At 38.6% G+C, this 19,941-nt stretch overlaps 1 protein-coding gene across 1 annotated transcript in view; it reads right to left on the bottom strand.

The window, feature by feature from the left end:
• Positions 1–19,941, bottom strand: part of LOC106961434 (diphthine--ammonia ligase-like) — a gene marked incomplete at its 5' end in the record, with an annotated part of 47,777 nt that overhangs the window by 8,334 nt on the left and 19,502 nt on the right. The window contains one exon of the mRNA XM_015055172.1: positions 5,889–6,137. Coding sequence (XP_014910658.1) covers positions 5,889–6,137 — 249 coding nt within the window. The remainder of the gene's footprint in view (positions 1–5,888; positions 6,138–19,941) is intronic.

Raw genomic sequence — 19,941 nt, 5'->3', positions numbered from 1 at the left:
TAATAACAGGTTACTTACATTTTATTTTGATACTCGCACGCACACACACACACACACACACCAAAAAAAAAAAATATAAAGAAATCATTAACAAGACCAGATGATGGGCCCTTTGTCCCTTCACGAGACGGCGGCTCGTCTCGTCATGACCCAATCTGCTGCCGAAGCAGCACTTAGCTTCAGATTAAACTTAAGCAAACCCTGGCAAAAACTAAAAGAACAAAAACAGAAATCAGTGTGGTTTTTTTTAATGAGCATGTAAGAGTGGGCTTGCTGAGGACTATCTGTACTTGGCTGTTTTTTTTTTTTTTTTGAAGAGAGCTTGTTTGTAGTGGAATCAAAGAAGCCCACAACAATAGCCATGTCAGCACCGACCGGTCTGCGTGTCAGGCAGAGTGACAGCACATATACGTGTCCAGCGCTTTGATAAATGTTATATTAGCACTTCTGGCACCGGCTAGGTATTCTCCTGGAGGGAACAGCTCCAGCACTTGTCAATAGTGATTGAACATGGAACAGAGTGCAAAGTAGTGAGAGAAGTGACAGGACGGGGAGTTCTTGCTCAGCCAGGCTTAAAGGCCACCCTGCAGGCCTTGAGTGCCTGGGTACTAGACCCGACCGGCAGCCTGTGAGGGGGATTTGAGGACTTCAGCATAGTGCTTCAGCCTCTGGCAGGATTTTATTGCCACAGCACAGTTGCTGACTTTTTATAAGAGCTGTCGGATAAGCTTACATCAGTTCTCGTTTCTTTCTTTCTTTTTTTTTTTTTTTTTTTACCCCCTACCTACCTACCGCGATTCAACATGAGGTGGGAAGTTCACCCAACAGTTCTGTGAATCAAAATGTACCAGAAGCATCTCAGTGAATCGGAATATCATCAAAAAGTTAGATTGTTTGATACAAAAGCGCAACAGTAAGATGACTAGAATACTACATAATACAGAAAACTCAGCTGACTAAAAAGCTTGTTCTTAAACTATGTAATATACTCTGTCTAGTCGATCGGGGCTCATTTTGCAATCCAGTCTTTTCTGCCTTTTGTACAGGTAAGATCCTTCTGACATTATCTCTAGTCCAGGAGTGACTTGACATAAGAAATGAATGTAGTCCATCTCCTGGATTCATTTGTGTGTAGTGCCTATTAGAGAATTGACTCTATTGACTCTGTCAAGAATGTGTTTATCCTTGGTTTTGCTTATTTTTATACTGCATTTTTTCCTACCACATAACTTTCCATTTATATGATTTGCTGCAGCACACTGAAGGGTCAGTTAGTTTGTGAAGGGTGTTGATGACTGTCTGGTGGGAAACTGTCACACCACCATTCTATCCTGTGATTGTGTAGGCCATGATATAATATTTCTGAATTAAATAAAAGGTTTTAATGGTCCTATGTAATAAAGAAATTTTCTGAAAAACTAAAATTTAGGTTTTTAAATTGCTATAAGCTGTTATCACAAACATTAAAAGAAAAAAAAAAAAACTTTTTCAACTGCATCACTATCTGTGATAAATCAATAAGAGTTTAAATGTTTGAAGGAACGATTTTCAGAATTACTATCATACACCTTATGCGTGTTTCTGTGTGTGCCCATGGATCGGTGAACACAGTTCTGTTACTCTACGTATCAAAGTTTATGAAAGAGGAGAAAAAGAAAAAGAACTTTCATTCCTACCCGATCGGACATCATTAATTAAATAATCTGACAGAACGCGGAGTTTGATATATGATGGAGCCTGAGTGCTGGAGAGGCAAGTTGCGAAGGCTGGCAGGTGGCAAGAGTGTGTGCGTTTGCGTGTGTATGTGTGTGTGTATTCAAAGCGCTCTGTTCTACTCCTCGCCAGCCACTTAACACAATCCATCTCATTACTTCATGCCACTTCAGTTCCAGGGCATGCACCATTCCCCCTGTGCTCTGCCTCACTCTGTAGGTAGCAAGGTAAAAGCACATACAGTCTGAATCTGCTGTGTTCAGCTCCCTACCCTGATGGGGCGTGACCTGCTTCTCTTTATGTTTGTTTTCCTTTTTCCTCGCCCCCTCCCACCTCCCCGATCCTTCCCTCCAACTTGTGCCCATGTGCCTGGAGCGTGTGGTGGGTTGGAGGGCCGATAGGCATGAAAGCCGAACGGTAAACACGGTAATAAGGAAGTGGTGTAAAGGAGGGGAACAGCAGGGAGCTGATGGGGCTGCACAGCTTAGCCAGTTCCCCTACATTTCCTGCCCAGCAGGATGCCTTCAGCATGTGCTTCTTATGTCTCAGCACTTACTGTAGTGCTGTCAGTCTGCTATAATACAACCCCCCACCCTCCCTCCCCAATTCACTCTTTTATTCACTGGCTTTTCTCAGACTCCACTCTGAGGCTTGTTAGATTGTTTGTGTAAATGAAACGCACAGATGCCAGTGGGGTGTAAAAGAGTTTATAATTATGTGGCCATTTTTTATATTGCAGAAATAACTAGTTTCGCCGTCTATTCAGCGAAGAAGCATCATACTTAATTTCAGCGCGGACCCATAAAGAAAAGGGGGATTTGTTTTGGATAAAAAGAATGTGGTATTTTTAAACACCTGATTTAGACCTTCAAAAAGGGATGGAGGTAAAAACATTTATTAGCTTTTACATACATGCATATCCCCCGTTTCATCGAACGTTCTTGCATGCATGCTGACAAAACAGGCTCTTTATGGTTTAATGTGGCGTAAATACAATTTCACACATGTAGCGACTCCAGTATGCTCCCAATTAACCCTGCAAGCTTCTTCATCCACCTGATTAGAGAAATTATCAACGCACAACAACTATGGAACCCTGTGGCTTCAAAGACAAGCCAGGCGTTTCTGTTCCAAACATCATCCGCACAGAGACGCTGTCTGGAATATGTTTGCTTTCTGATATTCTAAGTAAGTGTTACATGCACAGGCCATAGTTTTTTTTCAATTTGGTCTCTATGACCCAAATAACTTGATGCATTGCCAGTTCCGCTCAGAAGTTTAAATATACTAGCCATGAAAGTCAAATTAATTTTGTATTTGGATTTATTTATTTGAATGATTCTTCTTTTTACGGTACAATAATTAGAAAATAATAATGTTTAATGCATTTCATAAAGAAAATGAGGCGTGAGATTTTGAATTATTTGTGGGTTTTGTCTAATTGTGAATATTTTACAAAGAAGTTCATATGTTGTAATATTTGACTACTTCTGATGTATCCTGGTTAAATATTTGACCACTTTTCTTAGTTCAGATTAACTGTGATGAATCAATTCTGCTGATACTGATTTGACTTTCATTTATTTATTTTTATTTATCCTTTTTTTTAATTAAAGCTTTTATTAACCAGATAAAGTCCTCTTTCACAATGGTGACCTAGCCAAGACAGCCAGCAGCACACAACATATAGACAAAACAAGGAGACAGAATTAACAAAAAATATATATTAGAGATATATAAAATGCAAACAATTTGACAATAAAGTGTAATTGTTTGGAAGTAGTTTTTTAAGCACAGCTCACAAATTTTCATCGGGGTTGTGGTGGGAATATGGGAAGACCATTCCAGAAACGTATTGTTTTTTTTTACTTTATCTATTCCAAAACCAGGGTTGATGTTATTGGGATCATCTAGAACATTTCCACATTTAGACCATCTTGCTGATTAGGGATAATCAGCTTCATTATTCCACAGACCCAACAACATTATGCTACCAGGTAGTTTTTCTTAGGTTTGAAAACATCACACTGATTATAGTTTTCAGTTTATAACCAGCTTGTGTTTTGGTGCTCTTTAAATTTTTTCCTGAACATCAAAGCCGCCTTCGTTCTATCTGACGGTGCACAGTTTGAGTAAGACGTTTAAAACTTAAACAAAATTAATTGTTCCAGTGGGAGAATGATCCTGACTTTTATATCAGGATTGATTTTGGAGTTGATGAAGCAGGCTAATGATACCCTTTTGGAATTGCTTGACCTAAACACAATAAAAACTTTACGGGATAACTAACACCTAAAGCTGGAACAAAGCTTTGTGAAAAGCTGCCGTGAAACAGTGGCTGCTCTCGCATTTAATGTGCCCTTGAACGAGACGATGCGCCAAAGTTTTAGACCCAAGAAGAAGAAAATGTCCTAACTTGTTCAGAAGCTTGATTACAGGTTAGACTCTGAGCTGTCAATTAGAACTACTTCCTCAGACATGGTCTCTTGGTAGCAATCCAGGGTCATTTAAATAAATATTTTAAACTGTTGTGACAGACTGCAGGGAAGCCCAACAGACGGGCATTGTTACCATTAAATTTGGCCTCTGGCATGAAGATGAATTTCCAAAGCTTAAGCTGAGTTCTTTTTTCCTAATAGAATAAGTCAGACAGTATTCACACCCACTGACCTCTTACCCCACTTTATCACATCCCATCCACAAAATGCAGTACTCAAGTCCCAAAAAGTCCTATTTAAAGTGTACCATATGGAAAAAGGACCTTTGGTCTGATAAGACCAAACTGTTTAGACTACATGCAAAACATTTTGCTGCACAAAACCTCATTGCATGAGCTACAAAGACATGATCTAAATGAAGCGATATCCATGTGTTTGAATGGTCCAATCAAGATCTAGACCTAAATACAATAGAGAATCTGTGGTTGGACTTGCTGTTAAATGACACCATCCACCTAATCTCACTTAGTTGCTACTCAGCTCTACTCAAAAACTGCAAAGTGACTACATGTGTAAATCTCAAAGACATTTCTAATTTTTATTTGTTTAAAAAAAAAAAAAAATCCTTCCATTTCAAAATTATGAACTAGCTTCTATTGGTCTATATCACTCAATCTCTGCAAAATACACTCAAATTTAGTTTGAAATGTGAAAACATTATGAAACAGTTCAAGAAGTATGAATATTTTTGCATTTATATGTTAAATCTGATCTGCACCAACGAGGCTTTCGATATATATATATATATATTTTTCTTTATGCAACTGCAATTTGCAGTGTGGCAAACTGTGTCAAATCCCCTAACCATACCAGCACATGAAGCGCATGCACACGTTTTGAAACGTAGAAATTTCCATCAAACATGTCAAAGCTGTGTGAACGTGATTACTAACTTTAAGTATGATTACAGTTTTACATATAGTTTAACTTGATTATGTGCTAAGAAGTGACATAAAGTTGACATTCTCTCCCCGGTCTTCAGCAGTGTTCTGCGCTGCAACAAACCACATGTTGGAGGTGGGCTCCTGCATCTCTCCCAGAGGTCCTATTCCCATGGTTAGACAGATTACTGTGGGAGGAGAACGGCTGCCAAGGGAGACTGAAGCCCCTATTAGAAGTACGGAGCAAGGGTTGTAAGCCAGCGCGGGAGAACGGAGCAAAGGGTGGAGGGTGGTGGCAGAGGAGACGAGCGAAGGAGGAGGGGGGGGATAAGCTGCTCTGAGACTTGAACGCTGCTCCAAAATGGTGTGTGGGGGCAAAGGATTAGCAGGGCTCTGAGGAAGACATCTGCTTCTGTGCCAAGCTCTGCATTATCAAAGACACCAGTGTTTCCCACATCATCAACTTTTCATGAGCGCACTCACTGGTAAATATCAGTAGCAATGGCTTGGGTCTCGCGGGAGAAGAGAGGGGCGTCAAACGTGCCCCCGCTATAAAACACAATTCTGAAAGGCGTCTCTGGAAAAACTTGGTTTTCACAGCAAGTTTATCTTCTTTTATTTATTATTTGATGAATGGTTTTATTTTTTTATCTTTTAAACATGAACTTCATCCGATATATGAGTGCATCAGTATGATCAATATTTCCTCTGCATCTATAATAAAACAGTCGTTTATCCCCTGCTTAGCCACAGTTGTGCATTTGATGGTGAAAACCTTCAATTGGCAGCGACTGACCTTCTCTTCCTCTGTAGCCTTCAGCATGCTCTCCCACACGGCTCTGACGGTCGCAACGTCTCGGTGTCTGGTGATGTAGCAGTGGGCCTGGACAACGTGGGCCAGAGTCAAGTTGGGGATCACAGCTTCCAGCACCTTCTTCACGTGGCTGAAGGACAGCTGAGCTTCTACCGAGGTGGCAGCTTTCACCAAAGACATGGTGCAGGGGACCAAAGGGATTTGTCCTGCACAGAACACCAGCTCATCTACCTGGACAAGAAAAATGAAAAGAAGAAGCGGAACAGCCGACATTGAACCCATAAAACTGAGTGGAGATAAACAAATGCTTAGAGACACGATGAGAAATCGGCTTGTGACTGGAATCAAAGGGGTTTTTTCAGTTTGATTTATTTATTGCTTCATTTTTATTGGGACAAATGAGATAAAGGCTTTACACTTCATATTTTAAGTCTAACCCTATTGACAGCGTCAAATTTTAAATTCAAATACAAAACATGAATAATATTTCATAGGAAGAAGGCTGAATATTTTGAACATTGTCAATTAAAGTTCTTAAAGCAAAGTTGAAATCTGCTAATGAGCAGATTTATAACCCTTTCAAAAAGCTGGAGGAAAATTGGAAAATCAGCCCCAAAACCTGGATCAAAACTTTTCAAGATTGTTTGGGAAATTATAAAAATTGTTGAGCCAACAATCGCTGGTTGCAGTATGATAATATTGCTAATGTAAATAAAAACATAAAAAGTTATCGTTTTTGTTAACCACTGAGGTAAATATGTGATATTTTCAGAAGAAATTCAATTCAAGTAAAAAATTCAAACTTCTTTCCTCCGCTTGAACAAGTAAGATGTCAGAGTAGTATTCCTTTTTTTTTTTCTAATTAACATACAATTTAACCTGGAAACTGAAAAAAAACCGTCTTTGTTTTAGAAAACAAAAATACACCATTCACAGATGTGGCATAATGGAATTAACATTAATTATAAACCTATGTTTCATTAGCAGTACATTAATTATCAGGTTCCTTCTCTCATTTGTCAGCATCTTATCACCAACAACTCATATTTCACAAGTCTAACACAAGCAAGTATTCTGTTAGATGCTTGCTAGTATACCTCAGTGGTGCCGCTGTTATTCATAAGCATAATTAACCATGTGATAATAAGCTCAATTCTCCATTAAATGCCTCTGTTAGAATTAAGCTCCCTGAATAATGGAAGCTGAAAAAAATCTATCTGCTTAATGCAGACAGACGAGTCGGCGTAAGGGGTGGCATTAGGAGGTCAGGTCTTTAGAGACATAGTAGTAGCATTTGAGGTTGGACAGCATTACGGCTGGACACTGGGTACTGGACAATGCAAATGGATGCTACAGGTAGAGTTGCAGAGACTGCCAAGGACATGCAAATTTCTAGAAGGGATAAACTGATGCATGAACAAGGCTATTTACCGATTACCTTCCTCTGTTTGAACAAGTAGAATGTCAGATCCCACCGACGAGGTTAGACTTTTAAGTGGTATTAGTAGGGTTAGCATATATAAAAAAAAAAAAAACTTTTAAAATTAGGGCATGGATTGATTAAACGTTTGGGCAAATAAAGAGGAAGTTTTTCTTTGCTTTAATGTTTTTCTTTATTTTGTCACACTAGTGGCCTTTATTAGACAGTTAAAAGACAAAAAAGTAGACGCGGAGCAGTTTAACAAACAATCAGATGCTTAATCTATGTCTGTTAAGCAACTGACTGCAGGCTATTTACCAAGATTAATACCAAAATAATAAGTCAATTAATATCATTTTGTGATACTCCCGTTATTCCAGACCTTGGAATTTTATCTCATCAAAAACGTGAGTTTGTAGTAAAGTCCAATGCGATCCAATTTTGTATTTTGTGTTCTTGTATTGAAATCAACTCTTAGCATACCTATAACATGCCACTCTGTTGTCTTGTTTGGTTGCAAAATCCTCAGTATTACCCTTTTTCTGTTTTGTCAATAAGCAGATCAACATCCATCCCACATATTCCTATTAAAAAGAGAATTTTTGTCAAGAAGACTAAAGAGCATCGAGAGATTTCCAGACGGTGGCATTGCAGACACATCATCATCCATTTACGGAGCCGTGCTTCCTTTTACTTCAGAAAACAGTGTTGTACAATTACTTACAAGGTTAAAGCTAATTACTTAATACTTTCAAGATGCTCTGATTTATCACTCTGAAATATAGTGATACAAGTCGTTTTTTGCTTCTTTTTCCCCCTATAAAATACTTACAGAACAAGATGTTAGCAACACAATTGTTTTGCTAAAGAGCAGACAATGTCATTGGTATTTCCATAATTGAATGGGTTAACCATTATCCTCAGCTCTTGGGTTCACTTGTCAGCTTTGATGAAGCTTTAGTTTCCATCTCTGCTGCTGCAAATTACTGGGACAGTATATGAGACAGGAGATGGAGGGAAGCTGAATTAGAGAAGCACGTGTGAGTGAAAGGGAAGATAGGGCCCTCGCTGCTTTCAACCATTTGGATCAATCACCGGATCATTTACCTGCTAGCGCGATCTGCCCAGGAACCTGCATTACGGAGACTGCCTAACATGAAAGCCAGACTCCCACACATCAACAACACATTGTCAATTGGCATTCCATTTATGAGCCATCAAATGCCATCATATCCACTCCAACAAAGAGGAGGTCCATCAGGTTGGACGTGTGGCTAGAGTCTTTTAACAACCTCTTCTATGAAAAAGTGCTTGCTGCATTTTGAATTCATAAAGACCAACTATCATTTGTCAATTTGAATATCAAAAGGTGAAAGCATGGGGGCCTCTTGACTGTTAAAGGTAGATTCCCATAGCGTCTACCGAGCAGGTGTGTGATAATCAATTATTAAGGATCCCACTCTGGTTACTCTTAGTGGGAGGTGGAATTGGGGATCTTGGGTTTTGCCGTTTCCATGCAGGTCGTGGATGGGGGGGTGGGAGGGACTGCGGAAGGGAAGAGCGAATACTATTTACATAAAATTAACAGTTCAAAAGAATGAGTTCACACACCAATCAAACTTGTTAATTGACTGTCAATGGTGTGTCCCTGAATATACAACACAACTACATTATTCATCTGAGGCCTTGACAGCGAAGACAGTCCAATTTGCATGGCCGTTCTAAATGTGATCAACAACCACAATGCCACATGCATTTTTAATAGGCCAGAGATGGGAACCTTTAATATTCATAAGGGTCAAATAATTGCATATGACATTAACTTTCTTTTAACAAGGTAAGTATTTTTCAAATGGTGGCCTTAGCTCTCCAAATGGCCCTGAGAGAAAAGGACTTTATATGGGGGATAGGAAATGAATGCAACGTGTTCCTGTTGGGTTATATTTGTCATTTAGCTGATTGAAAGATAATTTCAGAATAGTATATGTTTTATCCACACCGTTTGAATAGAATGCAACAGAGCAGCAAACATTTTTGAACAGCCATGTTCAAAAATCTCAAAAATCAGCCATCTCCTTTACACTAAACAGGCTTACAGTTAAAACAATGTTCCATTTTCATGATTTTTCAATGTTACGTTATAACTCATATTTCTTTACATCGTAGTTAAAAACTGCATTATTTTTCGAACAAACTTTGAAGAGCGGTTAGTGCCAAAAGGCCAATGCCCTAATGACATTTCTTCTATTCTTGAGGTGTAGACGGTAACATAATTAAATGCTCTCAAAAGGAACTTGCTGGTGTCTCATTTCAGATTGGTTCGTCTGAGGTGTTACTAATTACAGTTTTTTTTTTTTTTTTTTTTTTTTTAAAATAATTCTTGGGTTGGCCAAACAGGGCCAGACTATATTCATATTGGTGTTGGAGCCCTCTGGGTCCTCCCATCACACGAAGGACGCCTCAGAGTGTCATTAGCAAAACTTTAGAATGGTGTAGATTAACTAGCTGGGCTTGGATAAAATGACCTGGTATTGACGAACAGTCAGGTTTTTTTTTCCCCCTGCCTAGTTCCAAGGACAGAGAGAGGTGGAAAATGGCTCCACCATTCCTATCAGATATGCTAATGGTCACATTTCTCCCCGTTGAGACCTTATACATAATTCAGCAAGGAAAATGTGTGTAAAACTATTTGGATTAATATGACTTTAAAATGATTATTAATGCAAAGCAACACCTAAAATCAAAACTAATTTGTTGTTTGTAATTAATCTATTTATTTTAATGTTACAAAATGTCTAAATGGCAAATAAATGCACAATAGAAGTGAGAGGAAAAAGTATCTTTAAAGGGACCTATTCTGACGTGTGAGAACTATTTATATGTTACAAGATGTAAAGCCTTTCACAAGGTCTATATTACACTTTCACAGTGCCTTGCAGTATTCATACCTCTTTCACATTTTCATACGTTGTCACGTTGAAACTGTAAAGAGTAATTTTTAAGACTCAACGCTGGAGTTAAGTCTAGATTTAGGTCATCCTAAGACACAAATATGTTTGATCAACACACTCCATTGTAGCTCTGGTTATATGTCTGCTCTCTTTGTCCCACTGGCAGCAAAGGGTTTTACTGGACAGTTAATATAACGAGTTTTAATTCCATTTATCTTACCATATCAGCTCTGACCAGCTTCCCTGCCTTGCAGAGAAAAAAGCATTCCAACAGCATGATGCTGCCACCACTTCATTGTGGTGCAGTTTTAATGGGACAGCATTTTGCATGAAGGTCAAAGTGTTTGATTTTGTTCACATCTGACCAGAGCTGTGCAGCTTCCCCGGTATTTCCATCTATCGGTAGGCTTGTAGCTGTGCTTCACATTTTCAGGTTCATTATTTAATCCTATTTTTAAACCAAACTGTTGTACTTGTTGGTTTTCATCATGCAGTTTCATGATGTGTAGGTCACAATGGATTTTATTTGGGGGCATCAGACTGAAGGAGATTGAGAAAAAACAGCAAATCACACTGTACTGATTTTTAACCCTGAAATCATCCTGTATCATTTTCCTACCATGTCACATTTATAACTACTTTGTATTGCTCTGTCATATAAAATCCCAATAAGATACAAAATTGTCAAAGTTTGAAAAAGTGCAAGGGGTATGAATATGTCATAATCAACATTTAAGGAATAAAATTACTTCCATTTTCAAGATGTCTTTCCAGATTCCGCTTTCACAATTTCCTCCTGTTACCTGAATATTTCAGGCTTGACAAACGGCTCAAAACACCCCAAAATGTGAGGATCAAAAAAACTGAGGCTAAAGTTTTGTTGCATGCATTTAAGTGCATATATTAGTTCCTTCTGGTAGGGATTTGAAAAGCAGTCGCTGTTTAATCCTTATGCAATGGATGGCAGTTTGTCAGGGACGTGTGCCGTGATTCCATCTTGAACCGGCTTCGAGTCTGTGGGGTTCTTTCAGCATTAGCGAATTCAAAGCAGATCACGTCTGGGACTGGGAAGTGATAAGAAACGGGCTCTTGTTGTGCCGCGCCCTGAGGAAATCCTGCCTCCTCTGACACCTCATTTCTACAAATGCAAACCTTTCAGGAGAGGCACAACCTTCCTCTCTCCTACAGAACCTTTAACTTTGTACATTTGGATTGGAAAGGGGAAATATATTAGCCCTTTTCTTATTATTCCCTCCTCTTCGTCCCCCGTTTTCTCTCTCTCGCTCCCTCTTCTACTTCTTCCTGCTCGTGCTCTAGTTTGAGTCTAACCTCTGTATGCTCATCTGTCATAAAACATTAGCGTTTTTTAAACGGTGACATAAATAGCCGTATAAAGTGCACAAGAAAAAGACAAATATAAGACATTTCTCAGCTGATCTTTGCTTGTCTAAAATTGCACAAATGTTCAGGAAACAAACCAGAAGCACACATTAATAAGTAAAAAAAAAAAGAAAAAAAGAAAAAAAGAAAGCAAATCTGGCAAATTTAGAAGAGATTTAAGGAGCTGTAGTAGGGGTCAGTGTGGTGGACAGAACCTCCCCCCCCCCCTAGTTTTTAAAGCTTGCATGTTTTTTTTCTGCTTCCTATGTTTGGCCTCAACATGTCCACTCTGTAGACATTGAACTGTGCAGAGCTGTAACACTGCACTGTCAGCTCTGGTCAACTTTATGCTGGTCAGAAGCTGCCATTCAGTACTATAGCCAAGGTCAGAGGGGAGCTGCCTACTGAATGCTCAGAGATGTGTCTGCAAGGAATACAGCATAAATAAACAGAAAAAAAAATACATTTTCTGCTTTGATAGATAAAAAATAAAATAAAAGCAACTAGGTTTGAAACAATATTTGTTTCTGCATTTTGCTGTGCATATACAACGTTTAGCAAATAGCAAAATGAAACTCGAGCTACCCGAGGCGGACGTAATGAAATTGGCTTTTGCATTGCAGCACAGTGCCACAACAGAGTCGGGGCTGTGAACGAAGAGTGATGGAGGGGCACGCTTTTTCATCGGGTTAGGCAAAATGCCCCGCTGCCTTCAACTGTCCTGGCCGCACATTTTTTGACAAATTGGTTGTGAGGCTTTTACGACTGATGCACATATCGCAAAAATCAGTTCTGCCAAGCTTCCTCTATGACCTGCCCGTGGGACATGACAAGCCCCCTCCACGCATCGCTCTATCAAGCCGAATCTTTCCAGGACAATGCAAATTATGACAAATTCCATCATCCTGCATTATGCGCTTTCCCCCGCTAATCTCCCTAATTCGAGAGAATCGGGGAGGGTCTCTCGCTGTTTCAGCTGAGGGGCATGTTGTCTGACTGAATGATGCTGAAACTGCAACCCTCATCCCCCGTTCTGTCTCCCCTTCCCAGCTGTGACCATCTCATCTCTTCTGTCTTTTCTGATTTTTTTTCCCCCCTTTTTTGTGAGGGCTCCGTCTCTTTGCCTGACCAGTAGGAAAAAAAAAAGTCAATTTGATCTGGACACAAATAAATAACCTCAAACAAAATCAGAGAAGTAAAACCATAACAGCCTGATTGAAGAATGTTCAAAAGCTAAATTGCATGTGAGGGACAATATGAGATTCTGGAAAATGTACATCCAACATACATATATATATATATATATATATATATATATATATATATATATTCATATAATAAATTAATTTGTTCAGGCCTGCATCTAAAATAAATTAAGACATAGACAAACACACTCTCTAAACTTGTCCCAGTGTCCCTTTCTCACACCATTTTTGTGGACAAAGTGTTTAGTCCAAAACTCACAAGGAAAAGATTAACAGCCTAAAAACATGATCAATAATGCAATTACAACAATACAGTAAATACAGTGTCGGTAGAGACATGCATTTCATTTTCTGATCAACAGATGGCAGTATGACTACATTAAAAAGCCTGACAGAATACAGCATAACATAGGAGAGGCTGACCAGAGAACATCGACAATCCCTTTGGATTCACTTCCATTTTTTTTTTGTTTGATTTTTTTGTCTTTTGAGGGAAAATCCTAAACTACATAAATATATAACATCCTAAAAAGAAATGAGACATTATAAAGTACACTGAAAACCATATAAAAAATGTAATGACTAATAATACCTTGGTGAATCTGGTCAAATATATATACAGGATATGTATTTTTCTTTTCTTTTTTCTTTGTAAATCCATATGGAAAAGAAACACTGGCAGGGGTGATCAGTAAAAAACATATTTTTTGTAAAAAAATAAAAGTAAAGAAAGATAAGACTTAAAACAATAATTTATAAATTTAATTTGTATATTTTTCCTGTAATACATAATTTATAATATAATAAAATCTAACAATATTCCAACAACAGCAAAATGATATAGTAGTGTTCCTATAATGCACTGAATCCCATATGAAAAATACAGCAAATATTAACATTTGCCTCAGTGCATCAGATTCAGCTCAATAAATTTTGACATGTAGTAAATATTGTCTAGTCCATATCGGGAGGATGAGCCCTTGCCCTTAACATCTCTACTGCATAACATTCCAGGCCACAATAAACTTCCTGTGTATTACAAATGTACAGCATGAATGATACATCTATGTTAAAAGTGAATGCGCTGGTATATTGGGAGGAAAAAAAAAGCAGGCAGAAAACCATTCACCTGCACCATTTTTTTTTTTTTTTTTACCGCAGCAAGGCATGCTTTGATGACAACAGCATTTGAAACATGAATAGCCCAAGTTAAAATTTAATACTCTGATGAACTGCTTCACATGAAATTCATTGTGAAGCGAGAGGCTCAGTGAAACATCAACACTTACGTTCTCCTGAATCATCTGTAGTCGAGATAAAATAACACACACACACATATATATATATATATATATATATATATAAAGTGTATATAAAGAAGTGCTGTTACAGTAATTGCAGGAGTTATCCATAACAGCGCTTGTGACTGAGAAAGAGACACTGAATGCACCAGCAACAGGAAACATTCTTTAGTTTAAAGTAATGATTGTATGCAGCTCTAGTTTTTTTTTTTTCTCATAACCATTCACCAAGTTTTATTTTTGATTAAAAATCAACAGTACATTAATAAACTACTAAAAATAAAAACGTTTGGCATCTGCTTTTAGTTCAAGCTATGTTTTTTCAAGACAATAAAAATAAAACATTTCCATTGCTACCTCAGATTAAAGTCTATATTATGTCTGCAAAATTATTTGTGTAGGGGTTGATATATTGTTTCGTCTCTATGTGGCAAACATGTTGAAAGCTCTTGCAGATCGTCTTCATTTGTTTGTTACCGCGTATGTGCATGTGTGTGTGCATGTGTATGTGTGTAGGCAGGCCCTGTCAGCTATGCCCTCTCGTCACTGCAGGGGGAAGAAACACACCCGGGCAGCTCTGAATATAGTGGCTAGTTACCATAGTAATGGGATGGTCATACATCTCTCCATTCTGAGACATTGATGGGAGTGGACAGGACACGCTGCTATGCTTTTTATCTATGCATCTGGTATTCGGTTATTACATTGTACAAATAAAAAAATAATAATAAAAAAAAAGCAGAGCCATCCCACCGCTCCTTTTACTGGATCCGAATCACAGGGTTGAAATGGGAAGTAAATAGTTGGGTAAGGGGTAATAATTCACAAACGGGACTACAAATAATTGATGTGTTTTGACTGAGTGTTTGCGATTGCAATTGTAGTAGCGTGAGTGTCTTGGCAGATGTCTGCGGTGGTGGGATCTTTACATGATGCTTTTCAGATGCCTTCTTGATGTCTCTGAACCATTGCCCCCCCACCCCTCCCCTCCCCACAGCTCATCAGCAGTGACAAAGTGAGAAGCAAACAAGGATCTTCTCAAACACACACTCTCGCACACACCAATGCGACATGCGCTCTCCTCAGATTAAAAAGCAGTGTCGATCATTTATCAAATGTAATTATATTCAAACACTGTAATTGATTGCATTAATCAAAATATAATTGAATGTTTTGGTGCAATCTCTTCATGAATGAAGACAAGAACAACATAATCCCTTTTACACAAACTGTGGGTATTTAGGAGAAGGTGATTATCAAAGCATCATAATCTTAAGTAAAAATGCCTACATACATATGTAGACTTGTCAGAAAAATGTAAAGACAAAATTGATTTGTTTGCTTTCATTTAAGATAGAAAAATAAATAATTATTTCTACTTTTGCAAAACATAGCATATTTAATATTATGTCATTTCTAAAATGTAATTCTTATCTTGATGTTCTGCTCTTAATAGGGTTACAAAATTAATCAATTAATTTCTCAATATGCTACTTTAATTGATGGATGGTGCTAATTTAGTTTTGAAACCACGACTATCTATGCTTTTTTTTTCTTCTTTTCCCCGCAGGCAGAATTATTCCTAAAAAAAGAGAAAAATGTCTTTCTTGTAAGCAACAGGAACATACCTTCATTCACCCAGCTGACAGGCAGCCCCCAGCAACAAGTCGGGGGTAAAAATATTCCCCAAACACCCAATTATGTCTACTTTTTAGTCAGCTGACTTGCAGTCCACAGTAACAGGTGAGGGAGGGGCAGAACTGGAAAAAAAATCTTGCGACCCTATCATTTTTTTATTATTATTATTTTTCTTTTTCCTTCCATAGTAAGTGCTATAACAGAACACATTTGTAAAATAATGATGAAATTTGTTAAATCGGGCGAACAAACAGATTGATTGATTGATTGATTGATTGATTGATTGATTGATTGATTGATTGATTGATTGATTGATTGATTGGCATCTTACTAAAATTAGCTTAAACTGTTGGAACAATCAAGTGGTTTTAAAATCTAAAATTATTAAGACCTTCAATAAATCCACACCGGTAATTGTTCCCGGGCACAATCCTTATGTAGGTGCCATCCAATTCCCACTTGCAAGAAGCCTACATGTCCACACATACACAGCGTGCATCTCGTTTGTTTTTGTCTGTACTCTACGTGCAAAAGAGAAAGAGGCACGATAGCTATCCTGTCCCAACTTCCGATGGTCTGTTGACATGAACCAAGGCAGTCAGGCACCAATAATACATGAAGAGCTGTTCAAAGACAATTAGGATCAGTTGTCAAGGCCAGACCCATTAATGAGTCGGAGTGTGGCAGGGGCCGAGGCGGAGGCACAGCACAGGCGAACGCCGCCGCCTGAGAGCCGATGCGCTCTGACAGATCCAGTCCTTCCCCTGTCCTCGCCTGGTACAAGCTGATACCAGCCTGCGCCCATGATGGAGCTGCAGCAGTGGCAGGATATTGTACCAAAAACAACAAGGCAAAAAAAAAAAGGAGGCAATGTTTTCTGAAAATGATGACTGCCAAGCCGGTTCAGCCTTCATTCCGTCACAGCAGGAGAGGAAAGAGAGATGCGGGCTGGGAGGCTCAGAGGATATTGGTTGGATAGCAGCAAAATAATTATCCTTGCTGCTGTCTACCACTTCACATAAAACTGCTCCATCATCAGATTAAAAAGTCAGGGTGGTTTGACTTGTTTCATAGATGTCTCTGCATTTTGAGGCACGCTATCCCAAATCCAAGTTAAACTGATCCAGAACTGTTTCAAGGCAAAGACCACGTGTTTAAACAGATAAACATTTCTTAAGATGTACCAAAAGAGAGAGAAGGAAACATTTGTGACGGTACGTCGTATAAAGGTTTCAATTGCTCCAAATATTTACGTGTAAATTAATCTAAAAAAATTATGCTGTGCCTGTTTTTGTTTGGAGTGATGTGACTGCATGGATTACGCTAGGGTGTGACAACATCTCGTGATATTAAAATGTCACGATAATTCTTGTTAACGCCCGTCTCACAAAGTACAATCCAGCTGATGTCAGCAGGTGATTTCTTCTGGAGAAATAAGTCTCAGGCAAACATTTCTATTATCAGCCCCGGATGTGAAGTTGAGAGATTTAAGTCAGACACCCGGTTGTATATTTCTTTCAGACTCTTATTTTGAAGTATCTGTTGTGCTGACAGAGTCCACTAATAAAAACTTTTTGTTGGGTTGGCTGCCCACATTTAGTTGCTTTAGAATTAAAGAAGCCTTAAAAATGTTTAAGCTATTTACCTTGCAGCAATTTTGGTACCCAGACAAAAAAAAAAAAAAAGTAAGATAGTGACAAAGACCACACAGCCGCTAGCTGCTTACGATCCTACGGTATCTGCTTTGAGCCTCGTAATGACACTAACCTAAAGAACTGTTTCTCACTTTTTTAATCAGCTAGGATGCTTTGATTATATTTAGTTCAAAATGTAAGACACTTAAAGGGAAAAAACACACTGGCCTCTAATGCATCACATGAAGCTCTTTACTTCCTAGCTGGATTATGAGAAAATGTATTGCTTCTAAAGGAATAACAAACTGGGCACAGCACCATGAAGAATCGGCCACCAAATGGAAGCAAAGCTAGTGGGTTGCTTAAAAAGAAATTAATATTGCTTGTGGCATGTGTTGCCCTTTAAACTGATCAAATCTAAACCAGATAATTCTACAGAGAATAGCTATTGTTAAAAACACAACTTGAGATGTTGGAAAACTATTTGTTTTGTGAAAATAAAAACACATTTTTCCAATAGGTACACAATTTTAACAGTAAAAAAAAACCCCAAAACATACAGCTTGTCACACATGGGTGTGTGTCCGACTGTCTCTGAAACATTTTGCCAGAGGCCTTGAAGCAGACTCAAGTCTGTGCTCGGGTCTAACTGGTTTGATCAGACTGTTTCCTATTTGTCTAATTCAAGTAAAGACAGCTGACCCTGTTGTTTGGGAACAAACTTACAGAGATACTACAGAGGTGATGCGCAGCGAAAGAAACAAAATCAATGCTCGCTGTGGAAAAGCTTTGAGGTGAAGCCTGACTGTCAGTCAAAACTTCTCCGGGCTCTCCCCAGACGGAGCAGCGCACAATTCAGGCACTCAGGAATGAAACAACGAGCCTATTCTGCTTATGTTTCCAATGAAGAGAAAAGGGGGAAAAACAAATTTGGGTTACTTCCTCTGCTGCGAATTGGAGCAAGTGACTACACGTGCTAAAGAACACCGCAGCTTTGAGTAGCCTTCAATCTCCCAACTTCTCAAACCGCTGAGCCTTCAAGACCTCATTTTTCATCAGCTCAATTACTCGACAACTGTTCTCCTCCTCTGCCCACCCCTTCTTCCCCTGCCGTATCTCCCCTCCTCCTCAGTTGGAAGTGATCATTTGTTCTTTTATTAAACCTGATAACATCCCCTTGCATTGTCTGAGCGTGCTTGCCGGAGAGCCGCCCCTACTGTTTTTTAGCCTCCAGCATTTCGTATTATTGGTGCATTATTTCACGCATGCCCTCCTCTTTTATCAAGCGCATTTGAAGTAATGTTAATAGACTAGAAAATTGAGACATTTATAAAGTATGGGTCGGGTTTATGAAAAAAAAAAAAATCCATAAAATATGACAAGGGAGAGGTGAGATAAAAGCAAGGTTTTAATAGATTATGGCAAACAGGGGAGAGGCATCAGATGCTGACAGGCACCTCCTCTGAGATGCCTCATACTTTATTGGATTAATTTTGTTGTATTAGAAATGAAGTTAAACGTCCTAATTAATCTGTTCGTGCTGCATGAATACCTCCCTGAACGCAGATGCATGCACACGCAGTTTTTTAGCTAATTACTCTTCTGTGATAATTGAAGTAGATGTAGACTTTAGATGTGGGTTAAGGAAGTTTGGGGAGAAGGGGACAAGGTGTGTGTGTGTGCGTGCGTGCGTGCGTGCGTGTGTGTGTGTGTGTGCGTGTTTGATGAGCTGGTGGTAGAAAAAGTGTTGCTGTTTTATGCAAGCTAGCTGTTTTTCAGCAGAACATTCAAACCATCAATCTAAAGTAATACATTAAACTTCTGCTATTCATTGTTGTTCTTTTGTGCAAACAATTAAACTTGAAAATGCTGAATTGTTGTAAGTACTGACTCACTAAATTTAGGTGCTACTTTGGCTGGTACATTTCGTCCCTTAAGATTACAGGCACAGATACATTTTATTCGTTGAACCCCTTGTAAAGATGTATAACATGCTTTAAAATATATTGCAGTATCTGACACTGAACATTTTAGAGAATTTAATTTGAGAAAATTTCCTTAGTGGAAGTTAATTGCCTTAAGAAAATATGTGATGCTTCAATTAGGGAAATTCATGCGTTAATAAAGTGCGACTATTTTTTTTGCAAATAGAACAGCACTTTGTTTTCTCATGTAGAATTTCACAAGGTTGAAACATAAAGAAAAGCATCTGTGACCAGCATTTTTTTTGTAAAACTTCTGGGTATTTACAGGTTCCCAAAACCTTTGGAGGATAAACAGACCCAGAGCATCACAGATCTTTCACCGTACTTAACAGGCAGCACATGGGACTTTTCACATTTTCATCTCAGACAGAAAAATGGACACAGGTGTAAAAACAACAAAGTCTCTAAAGCTCACTGTTAGAGAATTGCAGCAAAGACTGGCAAAAAAAAAAAAAAAATCACAATAACCATTATCTACATGCCAACCATTTCTTTGGAAATGATGCCAATAAAAAGCCTTT

Source organism: Poecilia latipinna, unplaced genomic scaffold (genome assembly GCF_001443285.1).
Source record: "Poecilia latipinna isolate Pla-1442-1.1 unplaced genomic scaffold, P_latipinna-1.0 Scaffold1300, whole genome shotgun sequence".
NCBI classification, from domain to species: domain Eukaryota; kingdom Metazoa; phylum Chordata; class Actinopteri; order Cyprinodontiformes; family Poeciliidae; genus Poecilia; species Poecilia latipinna.
This window is presented reverse-complemented; position numbering and strand designations above follow the sequence as displayed.